The sequence below is a fragment of the Sminthopsis crassicaudata genome, chromosome 1 (assembly GCF_048593235.1).
Source record: "Sminthopsis crassicaudata isolate SCR6 chromosome 1, ASM4859323v1, whole genome shotgun sequence".
NCBI lineage: Eukaryota > Metazoa > Chordata > Mammalia > Dasyuromorphia > Dasyuridae > Sminthopsis > Sminthopsis crassicaudata.
In genome coordinates this window covers 132,947,858-132,966,178 of record NC_133617.1, presented here as the reverse complement: position 1 = coordinate 132,966,178, position 18,321 = coordinate 132,947,858, and the positions used below count along the sequence as shown (strand labels likewise).

At 32.8% G+C, this 18,321-nt stretch overlaps 1 protein-coding gene across 1 annotated transcript; it reads right to left on the bottom strand.

Moving 5' to 3' along the window:
• Nucleotides 1–985: 985 nt before the first annotated feature.
• ABRA (actin binding Rho activating protein) lies at nt 986–12,349 on the bottom strand. Its single transcript, XM_074267120.1, has 2 exons — nt 11,589–12,349; nt 986–3,523 (listed from the first exon to the last, which is right to left on the bottom strand). The coding sequence occupies exons 1-2, from the start codon at nt 12,302–12,304 to the stop codon at nt 3,046–3,048; spliced, it is 1,194 nt and encodes a 397-aa protein (XP_074123221.1). The 5' UTR covers nt 12,305–12,349; the 3' UTR covers nt 986–3,045.
• Between the last annotated feature and the right edge of the window lie 5,972 nt (nt 12,350–18,321).

The window sequence follows — 18,321 nt, the reverse complement described above, 5'->3', positions numbered from 1 at the left end:
AGTAACTGATGCCTACAATGATAAAATCCAATTTGTTGGGCTACCAAATCCAACTAGAAATGTTCTGTTGCTAGCAACACAATGTTTCCAACATACATATTCTCTGTAACTATGAAATAATGCAGAGGAGAAAGTTAAAAGATAACTCTAAGGTTATAATATAAGAGATGATGGGATAAATTTTATTGTTAAAGCACAAGACCAGGAATCATCAGGAAGACTCATCTTCTTGGGTTCAAATTCAGACACTTAATAGCTATGTGAACCCAGACAAGACACTTAATCTTGTTGTTTCAGTTTCCTCATGTTTGAAATAAGATATAGAAGGAAATGGTAAACCACTCTATTATCCTGGTATCTTTGCAAAGAAAACCCCAAATAGGGTCATAAAGAGAAGGACACAACTGATATGACTAAACTACAACAAAGTGACAAAATAGAGTTAAAAGATGAAACAGGTTTAGGGGAGAAAGGAAGTAATATAAGTTTTAGACATACTGAGTTTGAAATTTGGTACAAAGCAACATACATGTAAATCCCTTTTTCATATGATAACCATTCTTATAATTTGAACACGTTCCAGCCTCTAAGTCTTCTACAAACTAAGCATCTCCAATTTACTCAGGCAAATCCTAATTGTATGATTTTGAAAGACCTCCCCATCTTGATTATCCTTCTGTTTTATCCTTCTCTTAATGTGAAACTAGTTGGGCTTCAGGACTGCAGTCTATCTGTGAATCATATATTATTCAATTTAACCTAGCTCTTTCCTATACAGAATTTGATCTCAATTACATGGTATCAATAACAATTATATCTTAAACTGACCATACATTATGTACTAAAAGACAGATATTATTAAATACAGTTATTAGAAATCTTCATCAAAGCTTGCTTACCTGAAGGGAATTACAAGAATCAAACACGTCAATATTTTCTGACGTGAAGTGGCTCATTCAAGAAGATAACTGTATAGAATTTAGAATTTTCTTTATATATTTTATTTACAAATTGAAAGAGAGAAATACAAGAATGTGTTGAAAAATAATTTTTATTCTTGAATATTTTGATGCTAAAGTTTGATATAAGTTTTATTATTAGGATAAAATGGAACATTCTGTTGATCTTATTAAACACATGGATTTAAAAATTGTAGTTAATTTTTTTTTTTTGTTCAAACTCCATTGAAAGAAAAATGTACACCTTCTCTTCATTAAGAAGACATTTGAACTTTCAGTTTGAAAGAGAATCTCCTTAACAGAAAAATGTAAATAATCCCCCAGAGATTTCTGACTCAGACTGGTATTTTCCCTTGCTACATTGTTGTGAGTGAATGGTTATTGTTACAAAGAGAAGTGTGTTGTGGTTACATAGCCTCATAATTAAGAAATACTTACATATTCTTTATTCATACTAGAAGTTATACTATAAAGGTGGTCTTGGACACTTCTTTAGTAACTTGCTAAACCTTGTAGAATTATCTTAATCCTACATGTTATGTCAGCAGTTTCACTCTGCATGTGACAGATGTTTACCCCTGTCATCATTTATGTCCATCTGTCAAGGGAAAATTCAGTCTTTTCATTTTATTCTTGGAACTTGATATAATAACATGAAATTATCTCTACATTAATAAGGAAATATCTACTATGAGTTAAACACTATTTAAAGTTGGTTGTGTCCTATTGTTTTAAACAATCTGTCCTGTTTTTTAAGGTATATTTTTGGACATTAGTGTGACAGGATCATTTTTCTATTTATTCAAAAATTTTTGAGAATGTTTTATTGAAAAAGTAGAAGTTTAAAAAATATTTTCATTTATTTTTGGTCAACTTTTATGGAGACAGAACACAAGAAAAAATTTTCAGTCATTTCTGATAATATGATGGGATATTATGTTTCGTGAGATTTTTATGTAGATATTATAAAAGAATTCTCTCTCTCATGATTCATAAATTTCTATAATCATAAGATCTGGGAATTTTCAAAATTTAAGGACAGGCAATTTTGTATTTGTGTCTTATTCTTGAAAATAATAGTCCTTTATTAAATATTTATTGAAATGGATTGAAGAATTATCCTTGCTCTGTTGGGTGTTTGAACCTGATGTCTTAAACATCAAATAGTGGAAAGTGTTCAAAAGCTCCAGCTGTTTGTGTTTGAATGTATGGCTTACATAGCACCAATGGGTAGACTACATGAAAGGAAGCTGGCAAAACTCCTTGCAACTTGCTAAGTGGATTCCACTCATAATGGGAGTTTTAAAGATGTCAAAATCATATTTTAATGATTTTAGGGTCTATGGGATGCTATATTTCCAAGAAAATGAATAATTTAGGTCATGTTTAGGTTTACTTTAACCACTATAAGAGATGTTTCAGTAGTAATACCGGAAAAAAAAATAGACACACTCAAAATCTATGATTCTAGAAATAGTGTTGCACTTGGCATCAGAAAAATAGATTTGGGTCTCAGTTTACCAATAGTACTAGCTGTATGGCCTTGAATGAATCACAACCTCTTTGAGCCTATATTGTCTAACCTGGAATAGTTATTTTTTAAAATATTTGCTTAAAGGAGTAATCTTGAGGATCTAACTAGATGATGGCATGATTGGTAGAAATGTAAATTGTTCTTAATGGGATTCTTGGTGTTGTTTGCAGTTATTGCTATTAACATTCCTGGTTTTTTCTTATTGTTAGATTGTTATTATTTATACCTTTGTTTAAAACTCACCAACACTTCATTTTTGCACTAAACAGCTGATAATTTTAGATCATCAAATGTTCTATACTATTTGGATAAAGATAGCTTTTCAAATATAAGTGATATTATAAAACAATATTAACCATTTTACCTATTTTCTCAAGTGTCTCAAGATTTCCCTCCTAGATGAAAAAAGATCCAAATTACTGCAAATTTGTATAAATAATAATTTAATATTTGCAAGTCTGGTAGCTAGTAGTTTTCCTTTACATCTCTTCTCTATTTGTAGTTAATATCAAGATAAGATGGATCACATGATCCATTCATATGGTTATAAGATCATTCTAAGAGTGTAATCACCACATGGTCATCTCTTCCTTGCCATAGCATTTCTCCTTCAAAGTGAACAAGTCCATGTTTCCTGGCTCTCATGAGGATACCCACCACCTTGTCAGAAATCCGTACATATCTGTCAAAGAGTTCCCCAAAAGTGACTTGGATTTTGCCATCCCGTCTGTGACGAGCCATTGTTCGGATGACAAAGCATAGATCCATGATTTCCCGATATATGTGTTCTTCTGCTCTTTTGGCCCGTTCAGCAGTTTTTGTTCCCTCTTTAGGACGTCCATAGCCCTCGTCCCCTTTGTGCAGGCGGGTGGACATGGCCAGTTCATGATCAAACTCTTCACTAAAGGGATTCAGCTTTTGGGACTGCACATGCTCATCAGCCCATTTTTGCCATTTTCCCTTCATGCTGTTCACTTGACTGTATTTCCTTTGGGCCTTGCTGCTGAGATTCTCTGCAAACCGATTTGCCCTACAAGTAAGAAAGGAAATAGTTTTAACACTGAGGGATATCAAAGTTATCAAAAGACTCTCCTGTGATGATAACCTTGCTTTATAATACTGATTTCAGAATCACAAGGTAAATGCATTTTTGAATGTTACATGTAAATCTATTTTATAAATGAAATCAATTTTAAAGGTCTCTTTAAGAGACCTGCATAAGGCATTTAATCTCTCTGTGCCTCAGTTTCCTCATGTATGACATGAGGGAGTTGGACTCAGTGCCTCTAATGTCCCTTCTACTTCAAAAATTCATGGTCCATGGAGCAGGTAGGTACTACAATGGTTAGAGCACCAGCCCTGAAGTCAGGAGGACGTAAGTTCATAGTTGGCCTCAGACACTTAACACTTCCTAGCTGTGTTACCCTGGGCAAGTCACTTAACTCCAATTGCCTCAGCAAAAAAAGAAAAAAAAATTAATTATCCTGACCTTTGAGATAAGACCTTTTGCAGTTACAAATGATTTTGTAACTTCCCTCTACTGTATCTGTCAAAAAAATTTTTTTTTAAATATTTAATATTTTTTAATATTGGATTTTCCTAAACCCAGGGCACACACCTGTACAAATATCACTGGTTTGTAGAATTCATGATTATCAATCCTCCAAAGCTTAAACAAATATGAGTGCTGCTCTGGAGGATATTAGAATGTTCACCATAAAACAAAATTATGATACTACCAAAAGCCCTAGAAAATATTAGGCAATACAAAAACTGTGCAAGCAAACCTAGAAAAGATAGAAGTAATTCTCTAAGTTATGTATTTAGTTCTTATTTACTAAATAACAGCAATATTAAATATAGCTTTGGTATTTGTTTCATTTAATGGAATGGCTTAGGTTAATTTGAATGCAAGGGATAGAGTTGTGAGCTGGTGCCAGGAGTTCAAATCTGACCTTAGACACTTATTAACTGTGTAATGTTGGGTAAGTCACTTAGCCCTGTTTGCCTAAGTTCTTCATTTATAAAATAGGCTGGAGGAGAAAATGGCAAGCATTCCAGTATCTTTACCCAGAAAACCTCAAACGTGGTCATGGAAAGTTAGACATGACTAAAAAGAAAACTGAACATGGGTCAATTTATGATTAGTTAATTTTCAGTCATATATAGATGTTAATAAATATTTTTTAAAAAGAATGGACTGTTATTCCATTGATATTTTTATATCATTTGACAATGTAGTGTCAGATAGGAATACCCATATTTTTACCTCTGTCCAAATGAGGATGATAACCACTAGATGGCAGATTTTCACTAAATCTAGTTGAGTTTTTCAAAACCTAAAATCTAGTCCTCTCAATATTATACTTATTTTTCCTTAGTTTAAATTACATTTATAAAATTTGCTATAGACTACATATTTTACAGTATCACAATCAGAATCTCTTAGGATCTGAGGAAAGAAATAGCCTTTCTTCCACTCAATAATAAGAGATTTTTTGGATTTTTTCTTGGTCAGTTAAAAGACTTAATTATTTCCCTTTTACAAACAACAGTATTGTGAATTTTGAGTCCAAATAAAATGGTAAAAGTAACCAGAAAAACTATAAAATATTGAGAATCAGGGAATTTCTTTATATATAGTTCATAATGACTTTTTGAATGTACATAAAAATTTATTTGTTCAGCCATCTAATTTCACAGACTCTTCTAACCAAAACATTTCTAAATTAACTGAACATCATGTATTTAAAGTCTGTTGTGTAAAGAGTTTTGTACTATGGAACTTCTTCAAAAAAAATCTTGAAATTCATATTTTATTCATTCAAGAAACTCTTCCACTCCTTTCTGAAATTTCTTTCCTGTTAATAATGTCAAAATAATTTCATGCTACTAGAGACAAACACATCTATTTTAGTTCAGAATTTTTCATTTAATCTTATGGCTAGCTAAAATTTGTATAGTGTTTTTAAGGTTTGCAAAATGTTTTATAAGTATTATCTCATTTAATCTTCTTTACTATCCAGTGAAGTAAATACTATTATTATTATTCCCATTTTTGTAGATAGGAAAACTGGAGTTAAGAAAGGTTAAAGTGCTTAGTGTCACTTAGTTGCTTAGTGTCAGCACATGAAAAAAAAACAGTTTTATATATTTATATATTAAGAAAAGATTGGTCTTGAAAAAAGGAGGCTGGGATTTATATCCAGATGCTTACTAGTTGTGTGATCCTGGTTGACTCATTTAATTTCTCCTTAACCTTAATGTATTAATTTTTAAAGTGAATCACAAGGTCACAAATATGCTCCCAATCACCCTCATCTTCACCCCACAACTCTTCAGTCAGACAAGAAAGCAAATAAAAATCAAAAGAAACTGTTTAAAAAAAAAAAAAAAGCATCTTTTTTTTTTTTTTTTTAATAGAAAAACAAGTCAGTTCCTTTCCATCTGGATGAACCTCTTCTCATGTACTCCCTTGAATTTTTCTAAGAAAAATTAAGTAGAAGGATAAAAACAGCTCTAGTTAGTGGAAGAGACATTTAAAATTCCAGCAGGAAGGTCTCAAGAACAAGGCATTTATAAAAAGCTAGGGAGGCAAAAAAAAAACAAAAAAAAACTGTGGGAGACAATGGAAAATTGAAGTGTGAAGAAAAAGTTAAGAAGAACTTGGTAGGAGACAGAAGAGTGAAAATTAGATCATAATTTGTTTTTGGTTAGACTTTTAACAGGAAATAAAGTGATAATTTAGATAGCCAGTAGGGACATAGTTAAGCTGGAAAAGTGAGAATCACATTTGGTTAGAAAAGAAATAATGGAAATTTAAAGTGAACAGGATGATGCCAAAATATACTAGAATAAAGCAAATAAGAAAACTGAATTCTCTCTATTCAAGTCTAAATTTTCACTTTTTGAACAGTGTTTCTTTTGGTCTCTACCTGTTTTCTTTAAATTACAATTAACTTCATTTACTTGAGACAAATTTGTTTTTCTCTACAATTTGAGGAAAATCTCAGCCATCCCAAAGCCATTTTTCTCTTGGTTGGATATTTTAAATTTATGAACTCCTTAAATAATCAATATTACTTAGATTTATTTCCACTTATTTGAGAAATGGAGGGGATGGGTCATGGAAGTGAAAGCTTTTTTCAGAGTAGATCTCTTAACATAGTTGGCTCTCTGCTCCTAACTGTAGGCAGTAATCCTGGTTATAAGCACTATATGAGAGTTCCAAAAGGCAATCTTGGAATTTAGATTTCTGAAAAGGCAACCTGGACTGGGCCAGAATTACCTCTGACATTCAGGGGGTGCTGATATAAACTGATTTCTAATACATGTTCTCATTAAGGATAGAGATGAGTGAAGAAGATGGGGAATAGAGAGAGATAAGAAAAGAGATTAAAGGTAATCAATGCTTTTGCATAGATCTCAACAACACAGAAAAAAAAAGAGATGGTAATTGGTTCATACTACTTATAATCTTTAAACCATAGTAGACCTTGTATCAGGGCCAGCTTTATCTTTTCACTGATTATGCTATATAAAATTAATATAAAGAATGGCGGCAAGTCCAGATCTTATACAACTATAGAATATTAGATATGGAAGGAACAGGAGTAGTCAGCCTTTCTAGCTCACTCTACAGATAATGGAACCAAGTCTCAGAGAAGTTAGACTTTATAAAGTTTATACTTTGAGCTATTGGCAACGTTAAGATTAGAATCTATATCCCTAGACCTTCAATCCAATGATCTTTTCACCAATGTATGTATGGTGCCTCCTTATCATAACTATAGATCAAAAGCATCTGAGAATATTATTTGAGTTTAATTATATTTAGGGATTTTTTTAGGGACCCTCTAAACTTATGATTATATTGATAAAAGGAATTGTTATCTACCAAGGCAGATTGGATTCCTGTTTTGTCTTGGATAAGAAGTTCTTAAAAAGTGTATGTATGTGTGTGTGTGTCTGTATCCATCTGGCAGCCTAGTAAAACCTATGGACTGTCTCATAATTATGCTTCAAAATATGAAAAATAAAATACATAATATTACAAAGGAGATGTTAAAATATAAAAACTATATTAAATATGTATGTATATATATGCACTCATAAATTATCAAAAATGAATTTTTAAAGCATAAAGATTCCATGATAAGAATTTCTGTTTTAGAGATTTGCTGAATATGTTGAAAGATGTCTTGTGCAAGTCATACAGCCAGTATGTATTAGCTGCAATACTTGGACCTTGATCTTCCTGTCTTGGGAGTAGTTCTTAATTTACTTCTTAGTATTCTTGCACTTTTCATGCTTCAATAAGAGCTAAAAGTTCATCAATGTGGATACTCTTTCCACTGATACAAATAGCCACCTTTATGCACAAAAATGTTTGTAAGCAATGTAATTTTTGGAGGAGCAAGGAATTGGAAATTGAGGAGATGCCATCAATTATGGACTGGCTAAATAAATTATGATATATGAATGTAATGGAATATTATAATAGCCTTATAAGAAATCATAAGCAGACTATTTCAAAAAAGCTTGGAAAGACTTACTTCTGAGTGAAGTGAGCAAAACCAAGAGAACATTGTACACAGTAACAAGATTATGTAACAATTAACTATGACAGACTTAGCTCTTCTTACCAATGTGGTGATTCAAGACAATTCCAATAGACTTTCTATGGAAAATGCCATCCACAACCAGAGAGAGAATGATGGAGACTGAATGTGTATCAAAGCATACTGTTTTTACCTTTTTTTTGTTTGCCCTTTCTTTCACATGGTTTTCCCTTTTTGTTCTGATTGTTCTTTCACAACATGACTAATATGGAAATATGTTTAAAATGATAATACATATATAACCTACCTCATATTGTTTGAAAACTATCTTTACATGTAATTGGAAAAGTAAAATACTATTGAAAAGGAAAAAACAAATAAAGAAATAGTCAGTCTTGCATGTGTCCCTTAGTAGACAACTTAATGGGTTATTATAGTAGGACTTGCTCTGTGGTTTTACTGTTATAGAGTTCACCTACTTAAATTGTGGGTCAAAATTCCATTTGGAGTCTCATAACTGAATGTCGGGAGTATGAAATTGTGATTCATTATTAGTAAATGCTTGATTTGCATACCTATTTTATATATTTATATACCCATAATCTTGTAAAAATTTCTCTGGTGAAAAGGGGTCACAAGTACAAAAAGTTTAAGAAGCTCTGATATAGAGAACTGCTGGTCAAGCTTCCACTGTAAATGCTGAATTATTTATTCTCTGCAACTTAGCATCAGAGGCACTGAAAAGTTAAGTGACTTATTCAGGGTCACAAAACCATCACATATCAGATCAAAGTAAGCTCTCTAGCCATTAAACAACACTTTCATGGACTATTCGGGCTGGAAAAAAAGTCATCACCTCACTAAAATAATTATTTCCCAACCTCCTGATGATGAGTAAATATCTCTGAGCTCAGGCAAGCTGGTCCTTAGTATGACAGTAGAATTCCTTAATGAGTTTTCAGTGCATTTTAAGCTAAAAGCCCAAATTTGTAGCCTTGCCTTTGACAGTCTGGGCTCATCTCTGTGTCAATGATGAGGGATCAAAGCATACCCTTGAGGGGTTATAGAAATCAAGATTTTCTTTTAAACTTTTAAAAATGTGAAACTTTAGGTATATACATTAAATAAGATGACATATTTTGTTTTTCATGTTTCTTCAGAGTATTAAAATTTTAGTAACATCATATAAATGGTAGTGTGTTTCCCATATTTTGAGCTACTATGAACCCAGAGCCGAAATGTAAAATGGAAGAATTGTATAAAAATAAAAGATATGTTTTTTTTATAAAATTATTTTCATCTGATTCTCTTTTTTTGGGGGGGACAAATATCTAGTATATCCAGGATCTTGTTAAAATTGAGTCCTTTGATTTTGATTTTGATTAACCAAATAGCTTGGATCACAGTTTAGTATAAAGAATGCTAGACTGGGAATTAGAATTTTCCTGAGACACTAATCAATCAACTTATCAACCAATCATTTAATTAGCTAATTAAGTTAAGCCTTTTGCCATAAGTAAATTTTTGAGCCTTGATCCCAATCTCAATTTCATCTACAAAATGGTAATGATACTATCTCCCTCACCTACCGCATAATGTTATGTGAAGAAAACATTATAACTTTGACACACTATGGGAACATGAATCTTTTTTTTTTTTTTTAAGTCCATGAACTTGGTGTAGAGTACCCAGATTGCAATCAGTAAGTCTCTTCTTTGTGAGATCAAAACTGGTTTTGTGTAACCCTGGACTTAATGTGGTTTTCCTTAGTTTCATCATATATAAAATAAGTTGAAGAAGAAAATGACTAACCACACCATTATCTTTGCCAGTAAAACCCCATATGGGGACGCAAAGAGTTGGACACAACTGAAATAAATGAACAACAATAATTATTGAACTAAGTAATTTAACTTCTTTGTACTCCTGGAAACTTTCTAAGACCATAAAGGTACAGAAGAACTCTGAATTGATGGTAAGACAATTTTCTTAGGAATTCCTTAGAACAGTGAAATCACAGATCTATTCCTTCTCTTTATAAACTGAAGAAAATATTTTATTTCTTGAGGGGAAATATTTACACTCACAGGTGGCTTTAGCTTTGCTGAGAATGTGAATTAGAGATTTGGCTCAAAATAGAAAGCTGTAACCCAATACTATGGGCCCTTCTTTACATGTATATGTCTTTAACAGGCAGGTAGATGGTGCAGTGGATAGAGTGCCAGGTCTTGATATAGAAAGCCTCATTTTCCTGAGTTCAAATGTGAACTTTGACACTTATTAGCTTTGTGACTCTAAATAAGTCATTTAACTCTGCCTTAGTTTCCTCATCTATAAAATGAGCTGAAGAAGGAAATGAAAAACCAGAAAATATTTTTGCCAAGAAAACCTCAAATAGGGTTATGAAGAGTTGAGCATAACCAAAACAACTGAACAACCAATAAAATATATGTCTTTACGGGAACCCAGACCAAAAACATCATAATGCTGAGGAAAGAGCAGTAAGTTTGGAGTGAAGAGACCTAGAAATTCAAAGTGATAAAAAGTACAGTAATTTGAAATTGAGTGAATATGGGTTTGAATTACAGGGCTGGCATTTAATATGTGTATGACCTTGAGCAGAGAACTTACCATTTTGGACCTTATTATGAGAGAGTTGGACTAAGGGACTGTCCACCTTTAAATAGATGAGCCTAAGATACTACTTGTATAAAATTGGATAGTTTACAAACCTTCAACTTTATAAAAAAAACACAAGAATATCTAACTCACAAGGTGCTTGTGAGAAAAAGTATTCTCAAAATTTTGGAGTTCTAAACAAATGTGAAATATAATATATGACAATGTAAACTATATATACACATGTATATTATATATTATAAATGCATATATATATAAATCTATGCATGTACTTACATTTCCTCTAAGCCTGTGTTTTATCAATGCAGAGAACTTTCAGCATGAAAATTCCCTGAACTTATAAAACTTAATTGGGCTGAAAAGTATAGGTATCAAGATTTACTGAGTTGAGGACCAAATGACATAATATTTATCAGTATTAATGTATCAACAATAGGAGTCAAACCTTAAAATTTCTGCTTTTAAGGCAAAACTTCTATCTACTAGGCTGTCTCAGTTGCATAATAATACATGCATTTTTAATTCATGAGCCTATTCCAGTACCATTGTCTCATTGAGAAAGGAAGGAAGGAAAAAAAGAAAGAAAAAGAAGAAACAAAGAAAAGAAAGAGATGAGGGAGGAAGGAAGGAAAGAAAAAAGAAAACATAAAAAAGGAAGAAAGAAAAAGAAGGGAAAGAGACAAAGCAAGAGGTAGAAAAAAAAGAAGGGAAGAAAGAAAGAAGGGAGGAGGGAAGGAAGAAAGGAATGGAGGACAGAAGAAAGAAAGGAAGGAAGAAGGGAAAGAAAGAAGGAAGGAAGGAAGGAGGGAAAAGAAAAGGAATATAGCTGTGGACCCAAAGAGTCTCTTTCCAGGGGGAAAAATGTTCATGCAAAGAAAGCAAGAGTTCACTTACTGGGAAGGTGTAGGTCTTTTAATCCTGGCTGCAGTCACATGGTCTCCTTCTTGCTTGTTGCCTTCCTGCTCTAGCCGTTCTTCAGAATCCCCTCCATAGCCGCTGTCCTCAGTATCTATGCTATCACTGCGGCTAGTGGGTTCCTCTTGCTCTATTTCTTTCCAGCCTTTAGTTAGTTCTGACACCAGGTTCAAGCACTTCCTCCTCCTGGTTGGGGAAGTGTGGCTATTCAGGATCTTGTCAATGGGATCCAAGTCTTTTCCTTCCTGCCACGATTCAGAGTTGGTCCCATCATTCTCATACCTGTTGCTGAGAAGACTAATGTCCCGTCCTCGTTCATAGACTTTGTTGACCACTGTTTTGGTTACTTCCTTTCTTTTAATGTGGGTCTCCTCAGATTCATCATGAGCAAGGTTGTTTAGACTCTCCCTATCTCTGTTTGAAAATGGCTTTGCCAATGGGTACCTCTGACTTCCCCCTATGCCTTGTTCGTGGAGGGGCTCTAGTGGTTTTATATTTTGGTTCTCTTTGGGTGACTCACTTGTCTCCTTAGCTCCTCCAGGCAGCCACCCTGAAGGTTCTTGGGCTTGCTTCTCACTATTCTCATTGGCCCATTGCTGCCAGCCTCGAGCTAAGCTAATAACTAAAGAGGCTGTCCGGATCTTCTTTATTGCTCTTTGAGCTGGCTTCTCCTTTAACTTTTCTTCTGGGGCCATGCTGTTCTCTCCTATCTTAGTCCTGTCAATTGCCTTGAGTGAATGATATTGAGCACATTAGTATGGGTGGGATTTAAATAGAAGCAGGGTGTGTGGGGTGGGAAGGAGGATCTGGTGACGATGGAAACTATGTCAAGCATTTCTCTCCAAGTTACAGTGGATTAGCTGTGACAGGTTCTTTTTTTAAAACACCCTGACTTGCATTTCATCCTAGCAGGTGGATATTACAGATGGTGAATACTGGTGACATAGAAGTGCTAAGGGCCTTAGTGGAAATTATGAGATCTGATAATCTCTTCTTCATGTGCTCTTTGACTTTGCACTTACTCAGTAATAAATTATAATTTCCTTTTCCTTAGATCTTGCTATATTAGTATTAGAAGATTACCTTTTAGTATAATTATACAATAAAATCTATTATTTTCTTTTGTTTTCAGCCTTTTGAGAAGTGCTATAGAATTTATGAATCAGGATAATAAGGTAGGAATGAGCTTTAGAGATCATCCCATCTTATCCTTGAATTTAACATGAGGAAACTAAGGGCCAGCAAGTTGTGGTCACACAGGTGATATGTATTAGAAGGAAGGGTTTTTTTGGTTCAAGCATCCTGTGTTAGAGATAGAACTCAAGCCTCCTGTCATTTCTCCTTTTCCTAATGATTTCAGTTTAACATAATAATGTTTCTAAATTATTTCAGTTACATAATAGAATGGTGAGAATTCTGGCTACATGTTTTAGCCTTCCTGAATTCCTGAACTACTAATATGAATCTTTTAAAAAGTCTTATGTAAGAGTTCTTTGATTGAATCAAGGAAATACAGATGAGTTCACTCACGAAAGAGAACTGTTTATATCTGTATCTTATATTTTCAGCGTTATACCCTCTCTTCACCTAGTTTTATGAGGGAGAAGCTTTCATTTCACTTCTTGAAGAGAATGATCTGGGAAAAAATGATATTTCTGCTATCAAGAAATCATCAGGCATTAATTAAGTGCCTGGTATGTGTCAGGAAGTAAGCTAGTTCTTAAGACCCAATAAAAAAAATGAAAAACTCCTTTCTATTAAGGTTTTGAATTCTAATGAGAAAGATAATATATGCACATATAACAGGTATGATGGATGGCTATGAATGATATGTTACATAATCACACTTCTCACCTTGACTATGTAAATATCTACGTAACTCTGTTTCACTCATTCTAGTTTGGTTTCACATCAGTAATATAGGTTCCTAAAAAAAGACAACCAAGAGGTGATTCAATAGGTTTCTCCCAAAGGGAATATATTTTCCCTAATCACCATGTTAGCTCTTGAACCCCCATCAGTATATTTCTATTTACATAGTGAACAACTCACAATATTGACATTTCTAGATTTTAAATATTACTTAATAGTAAATGAAAAATATAACAATAATATTATAGTTACTCATATATTAAAACACATGTGTAAATAAATAAATAATCACAATCTATATATAAACCTGGTTCACATTTCCACCAATGCACTCAGTTTCTGGGAGAAAAGTGAAAATGTACTTATAAAAATCTGCCAGCACATGGAATGAGGAAAAGTAATGTTCTTAGGATTACTATGAATCTCAGTGTCCTTTTCCTGTCTCAGAAACTATCTAGAAAAAAGTTTTGAAGAATGGAGTTTATGTTCTGAATAGATGCTTTCACTACTAAACTGATGCCTTACTGGTCATAACATCTTAGACAAATGAATTGATCTGAGAATGACTTCGGTGATTCTCTACTCTCAATTTACTCCTCTGCTTGTGTGGACATGCCCTCAATAATGAATATAATAGTTATCACTGATCAGCTGATGCAACTCTGAAACCCAGCTTTTTACCTCTTTCTCTCTTCTCTTATCTTTCTAGCTTTAGACTTTCTAGCTTTAGAATGAGTCTTCTCAACAAATGGTCTCAACTTATTTTATCATTAGTAACCAAATTCTTATCTTACCTATATGTAAATAAATTATATTTGTTCCCAAATCATAGAATAGTTTTGGACTCTTAATCTCTTCAATTTACTATATATAGCTTGTTACATTAAAAATTTGACAACTTATCTTACAATTTTGGGTCGATAACTACTTTAGTAATTCTCTTAGAACTTTGAGCAAACAACTCAGCTTCAAATGTTAAAGTGATAATAAATTACACAAATATTTACAAAATAAGCAAAAAAGAGGCTTTAAGAAAGGGAAAATACAAAAAGCTATGGAGATCAAGAAAGAATTTATTGAGAAAGCAGTACTTGAGCTGATTCTTAAGAAAAGTAAGGGATTTAAAGAGGTAGACATAAAAAGGGACTTCATTCTAGGCAAGATGGGCCACCAGTGGCCTAGAGACTGAAGATGAAGTGTGTGAAAACTAGCAAAAAGGAGAGAATTTGACTGAATTTTGAAGAAATTGATGATTGTGATGAAGATGAAATAAGAATCAAATTATAATGATAAAATTAACTAGAAAAATGAGTCAGTGAGGCTTGATGCATAGGCAAGCTAGAGGGTTTAGATTCTACCTCTGGTACTTATCAGATATACAACCTGGGCAAATCATCTAAACTCTCTAGACTTAAGTTTCCTCATCTATAGAAATGAGGGCATTGAATTATGTGGCCCCATTCTAGCTATAAATCTACGATCCTATGCCAAATGCTTTTTACATGAAAAGCACTTCCAGTTTAGTTATTTGCAGCTGACAGAAAAATCTCTCAGGATCTGAATGATTTGACAGCATAAACCAAATAAAATCACTTTTTTTCCTTCTATTTCCTTCCTCATCTAATAACGCTGACAAACTATTGAGAGTACTGATTGAAAACCAGGCCAGACTGATTGGACTATAAAAGATAACAGGGTGGGTAGTTACCTGTGACTGTGACATAGTTATTTTACAAAGATTAGCTGACATTTCTAATCCTCATAATGACTTCAATTTACCCTCTCGGATTAAAACAATTGTAGCTCCAGTACTTTCCTGTTTCTCTTTTCTGATCACATTAAGTGAGTAGTACCAGTGCAAGTTTCTTTTGATTATCATGAGGAGATTCTATAGCAAGAACTTTTAAACATTGAAATACTGAGGGTCTTAATCCATGATATAAAATTTTTAGCATTCCTACATGGAATATAAATATATTTCAGAGTAGTCTGTATCTATTATTTATTCTCATCCTACTTGGCAGATCATGAAAATAAAAGCTGGCATTGGATAGGGTAAAGGAAAAAGGTGAAGAATGGTAACAATATAGTCAGAGATGGCTCAAAAGTTTAGTTCAGGATCAAATTAATTCTAACTTTATGTAACAACCTCCTACAATAATCAGCTTATTTTAAGCATATGAGTAACATTTTACCAAAAGTTCACATGGATCTTTCTTTTATGTCTTTTGGAAGTTAGATAAAAAGTTATGAGTTAAATTATAATTATTACAAATATACCAGTTAAGAAGATTCCTAATATTTAAGCAGAAGTTGAGCTCTATGCCTAAATTTATATTTAAGTCCATCTCTAGTTTATTCCTGACCTCTTTCTAATTGATGCAAAATTCAGGTTACGAAAAATATTTGGGTAATGAAACAATAGATTACATTAGCATATTCATGGATAGATAGATGAGTCTTTAGTATGGAATTAGTTTTATACTATACTATAGTAGCGTATTAGATCTTTATCTAGTATAGTATACAAATTTATTAGTACAGAACCAAGTCTCTAAGACAGTAGTATACATGTCTCGTTCATACTTGATTCTCATTGACTGACAATCAAGATGTGTTCTTACCTAACAAAGTATGCTACTTTTAAATGGACAGGGCTTCTTAAATTTTTTCCACTCCCAACTCATTTTCTCCTGAGAGTTTTAATCAACCTTGGGTATATAAATATACAAGATAGATAAACAAATAATCATAATTTTGTGATCCTTACAGATAGTTACATGATTCCATACAGGATCGGAACCCATAATTTAAGGAGGAAAAATTTATTTTATATATATCTATACCTATACATAGTAATTATATTTAATAATAATCAATGGAGCTCCACCCTTATGTTTAGAAAAATTTTTTGGTTTATTCTTTATTTTGCTTTTTTTTTTTATAAAATAGTCTAGCTTTGAGTAATTTCTTATGTAATTCTCAGATATGTATATCTAGTTCTAGTCTCTTTTTTGAGTTCTAGTTTCACAGTGACAAAGTCCCATTGCACATTTCAAATTGGATATACCATATGTATTTTAACTCAAGATTTTCATGGGCAAACTCCATCCTTCTTCCAAACTGTCTTATTTCTGTTGAGAGCATAGCCATCTTCTAATTATCCAGGTGAATAATCTTGTCATCCTGTACTCTTCATTTTCAACCTATATTTTACAGTAGCTAAATCTTCTAGATATCAGTTAAATAGAACAGTAGCGAGATGCATCACGATAAATTGAATTTAAATTCTGCCTTAGACATTTGCTTATTATGTGACTCTGGGCAAGTTATAACTTCTCCCAGTCTCAAATTCCTCAACTGTAAAATAGGATCATTAATAGTACCTATTTCACAGGGCTGTTGTGAGGATCAAATGCGATAACATAAGCAAAGTGCCTGCAAGTCTTAAAGGACTACAAATCCTAATAATTATTATTGTTACTTCCCAGCATTTTTCATATCTATTTCTTTTTTCTCCATCCACATAGCTACCATTAGGTACCCATAAGGCTACTAATTGATTTCTCTACTTCAGGTCTTTCCTGTCTCTATTTCATTCTCCACATAGATACCAAAATGATTTTCCTAAAATGTAAAACTGACCATCTTGTTTTTTTCATTAGTAGAATCTAATGGCTTGTTCTTTCTGTGGGACTGAACAAAATTCTTCCATTGGGCATTTCTTTCATGTCTTGGCTCCAACATATCTTCTCAGTATTAGCATACATTCACAATCATTTATTGTTTGATTATTATATTGTATGAAAATTGTTATAATATCACATGCCAATCATCATGTAAAATACCTTTTATTATTAATAATAAAACAATTAGCATTAATATAATATATTATTATGCTATTAAACATTGTCATATCATATATATATATGTATATATATATATATTACAGCTAGGTAATACAGTGCATAGAGTCATGCATCTGGAGTTAGGAAGATCTGAGTTAAAATTTGGTTTCAGACATTAGTTGTGTGACTAAACAAATTACTTAATCTTTGCTTCATTTTCCTGCTGGGTCAAAGTGCCTTCTAATATTGAAGGGATGACATGAAATAGAGATTAGATTTCTTTTATTTGGTTGAAGAGATCAGTACCAGGAGTAATAAGTGGAAATTGCAAAGGGACAAATTTAGACCTGATGTTAGGAAAAATTCCCTAACAAATTAGAGTTATCCAAAAGTAGAATGGACTGCCTTAGAGGTGGGGGTGGGGTTCCCCTTATTGGAAGTCTTCAAGTAGATGATGAATGACTATTAATCATAAAACATATTCTTGCTCAAATAAAAGCTGGACTACCTAGACAAGGAGGTCCCTTCTTAGTTTGTGATTTTGCCATTATCTGATTTTTGCATCTTTTACTCTCTGAAGCTTTCTTTATGCTCCCATATCTACATTTAAAATTATCTAGATGGGGACAGAGAACTAGTTTCAAGTTTTATTTACTCAATTATTCCTCTAAGATTTTTAATTGACTTTAGTTTCAATATCATGTTACACTCCAACTTTGCCTTCTTTATATTATTCTTTTTAAATTTAAAACAATTTTGGATTTAAAAAAATCTTCCCCTTTATATTCTCAAGATATGCCTGTCGATTTTCTGATAGACAGCTTTGTCCCAACTAGAAACTTTGAAGAAATGAGTTCATTGCGGTTACCACATGCAGCAATTTGGACCAGGAAGTTGTCAGCTTGTCACATTAATATTTCATTTAAAAGGGAATCATTTATCTTTCCCTTTATGCTTGAACTTTCCACATATAGCCAAAGGAACTGCTCAAG

Excerpts from the sequence above, each read along its gene's own strand:
- ABRA (XM_074267120.1), bottom strand. The coding sequence starts at position 12,304 with ATGGCCCCAGAAGAAAAGTTAAAGGAGAAGCCAGCTCAAAGAGCAATA. Across the intron at positions 3,524-11,588 it reads AAAAGACCTACACCTTCCCA|GGCAAATCGGTTTGCAGAGA; the intron begins GTAAGTGAACTC and ends TCTTACTTGTAG.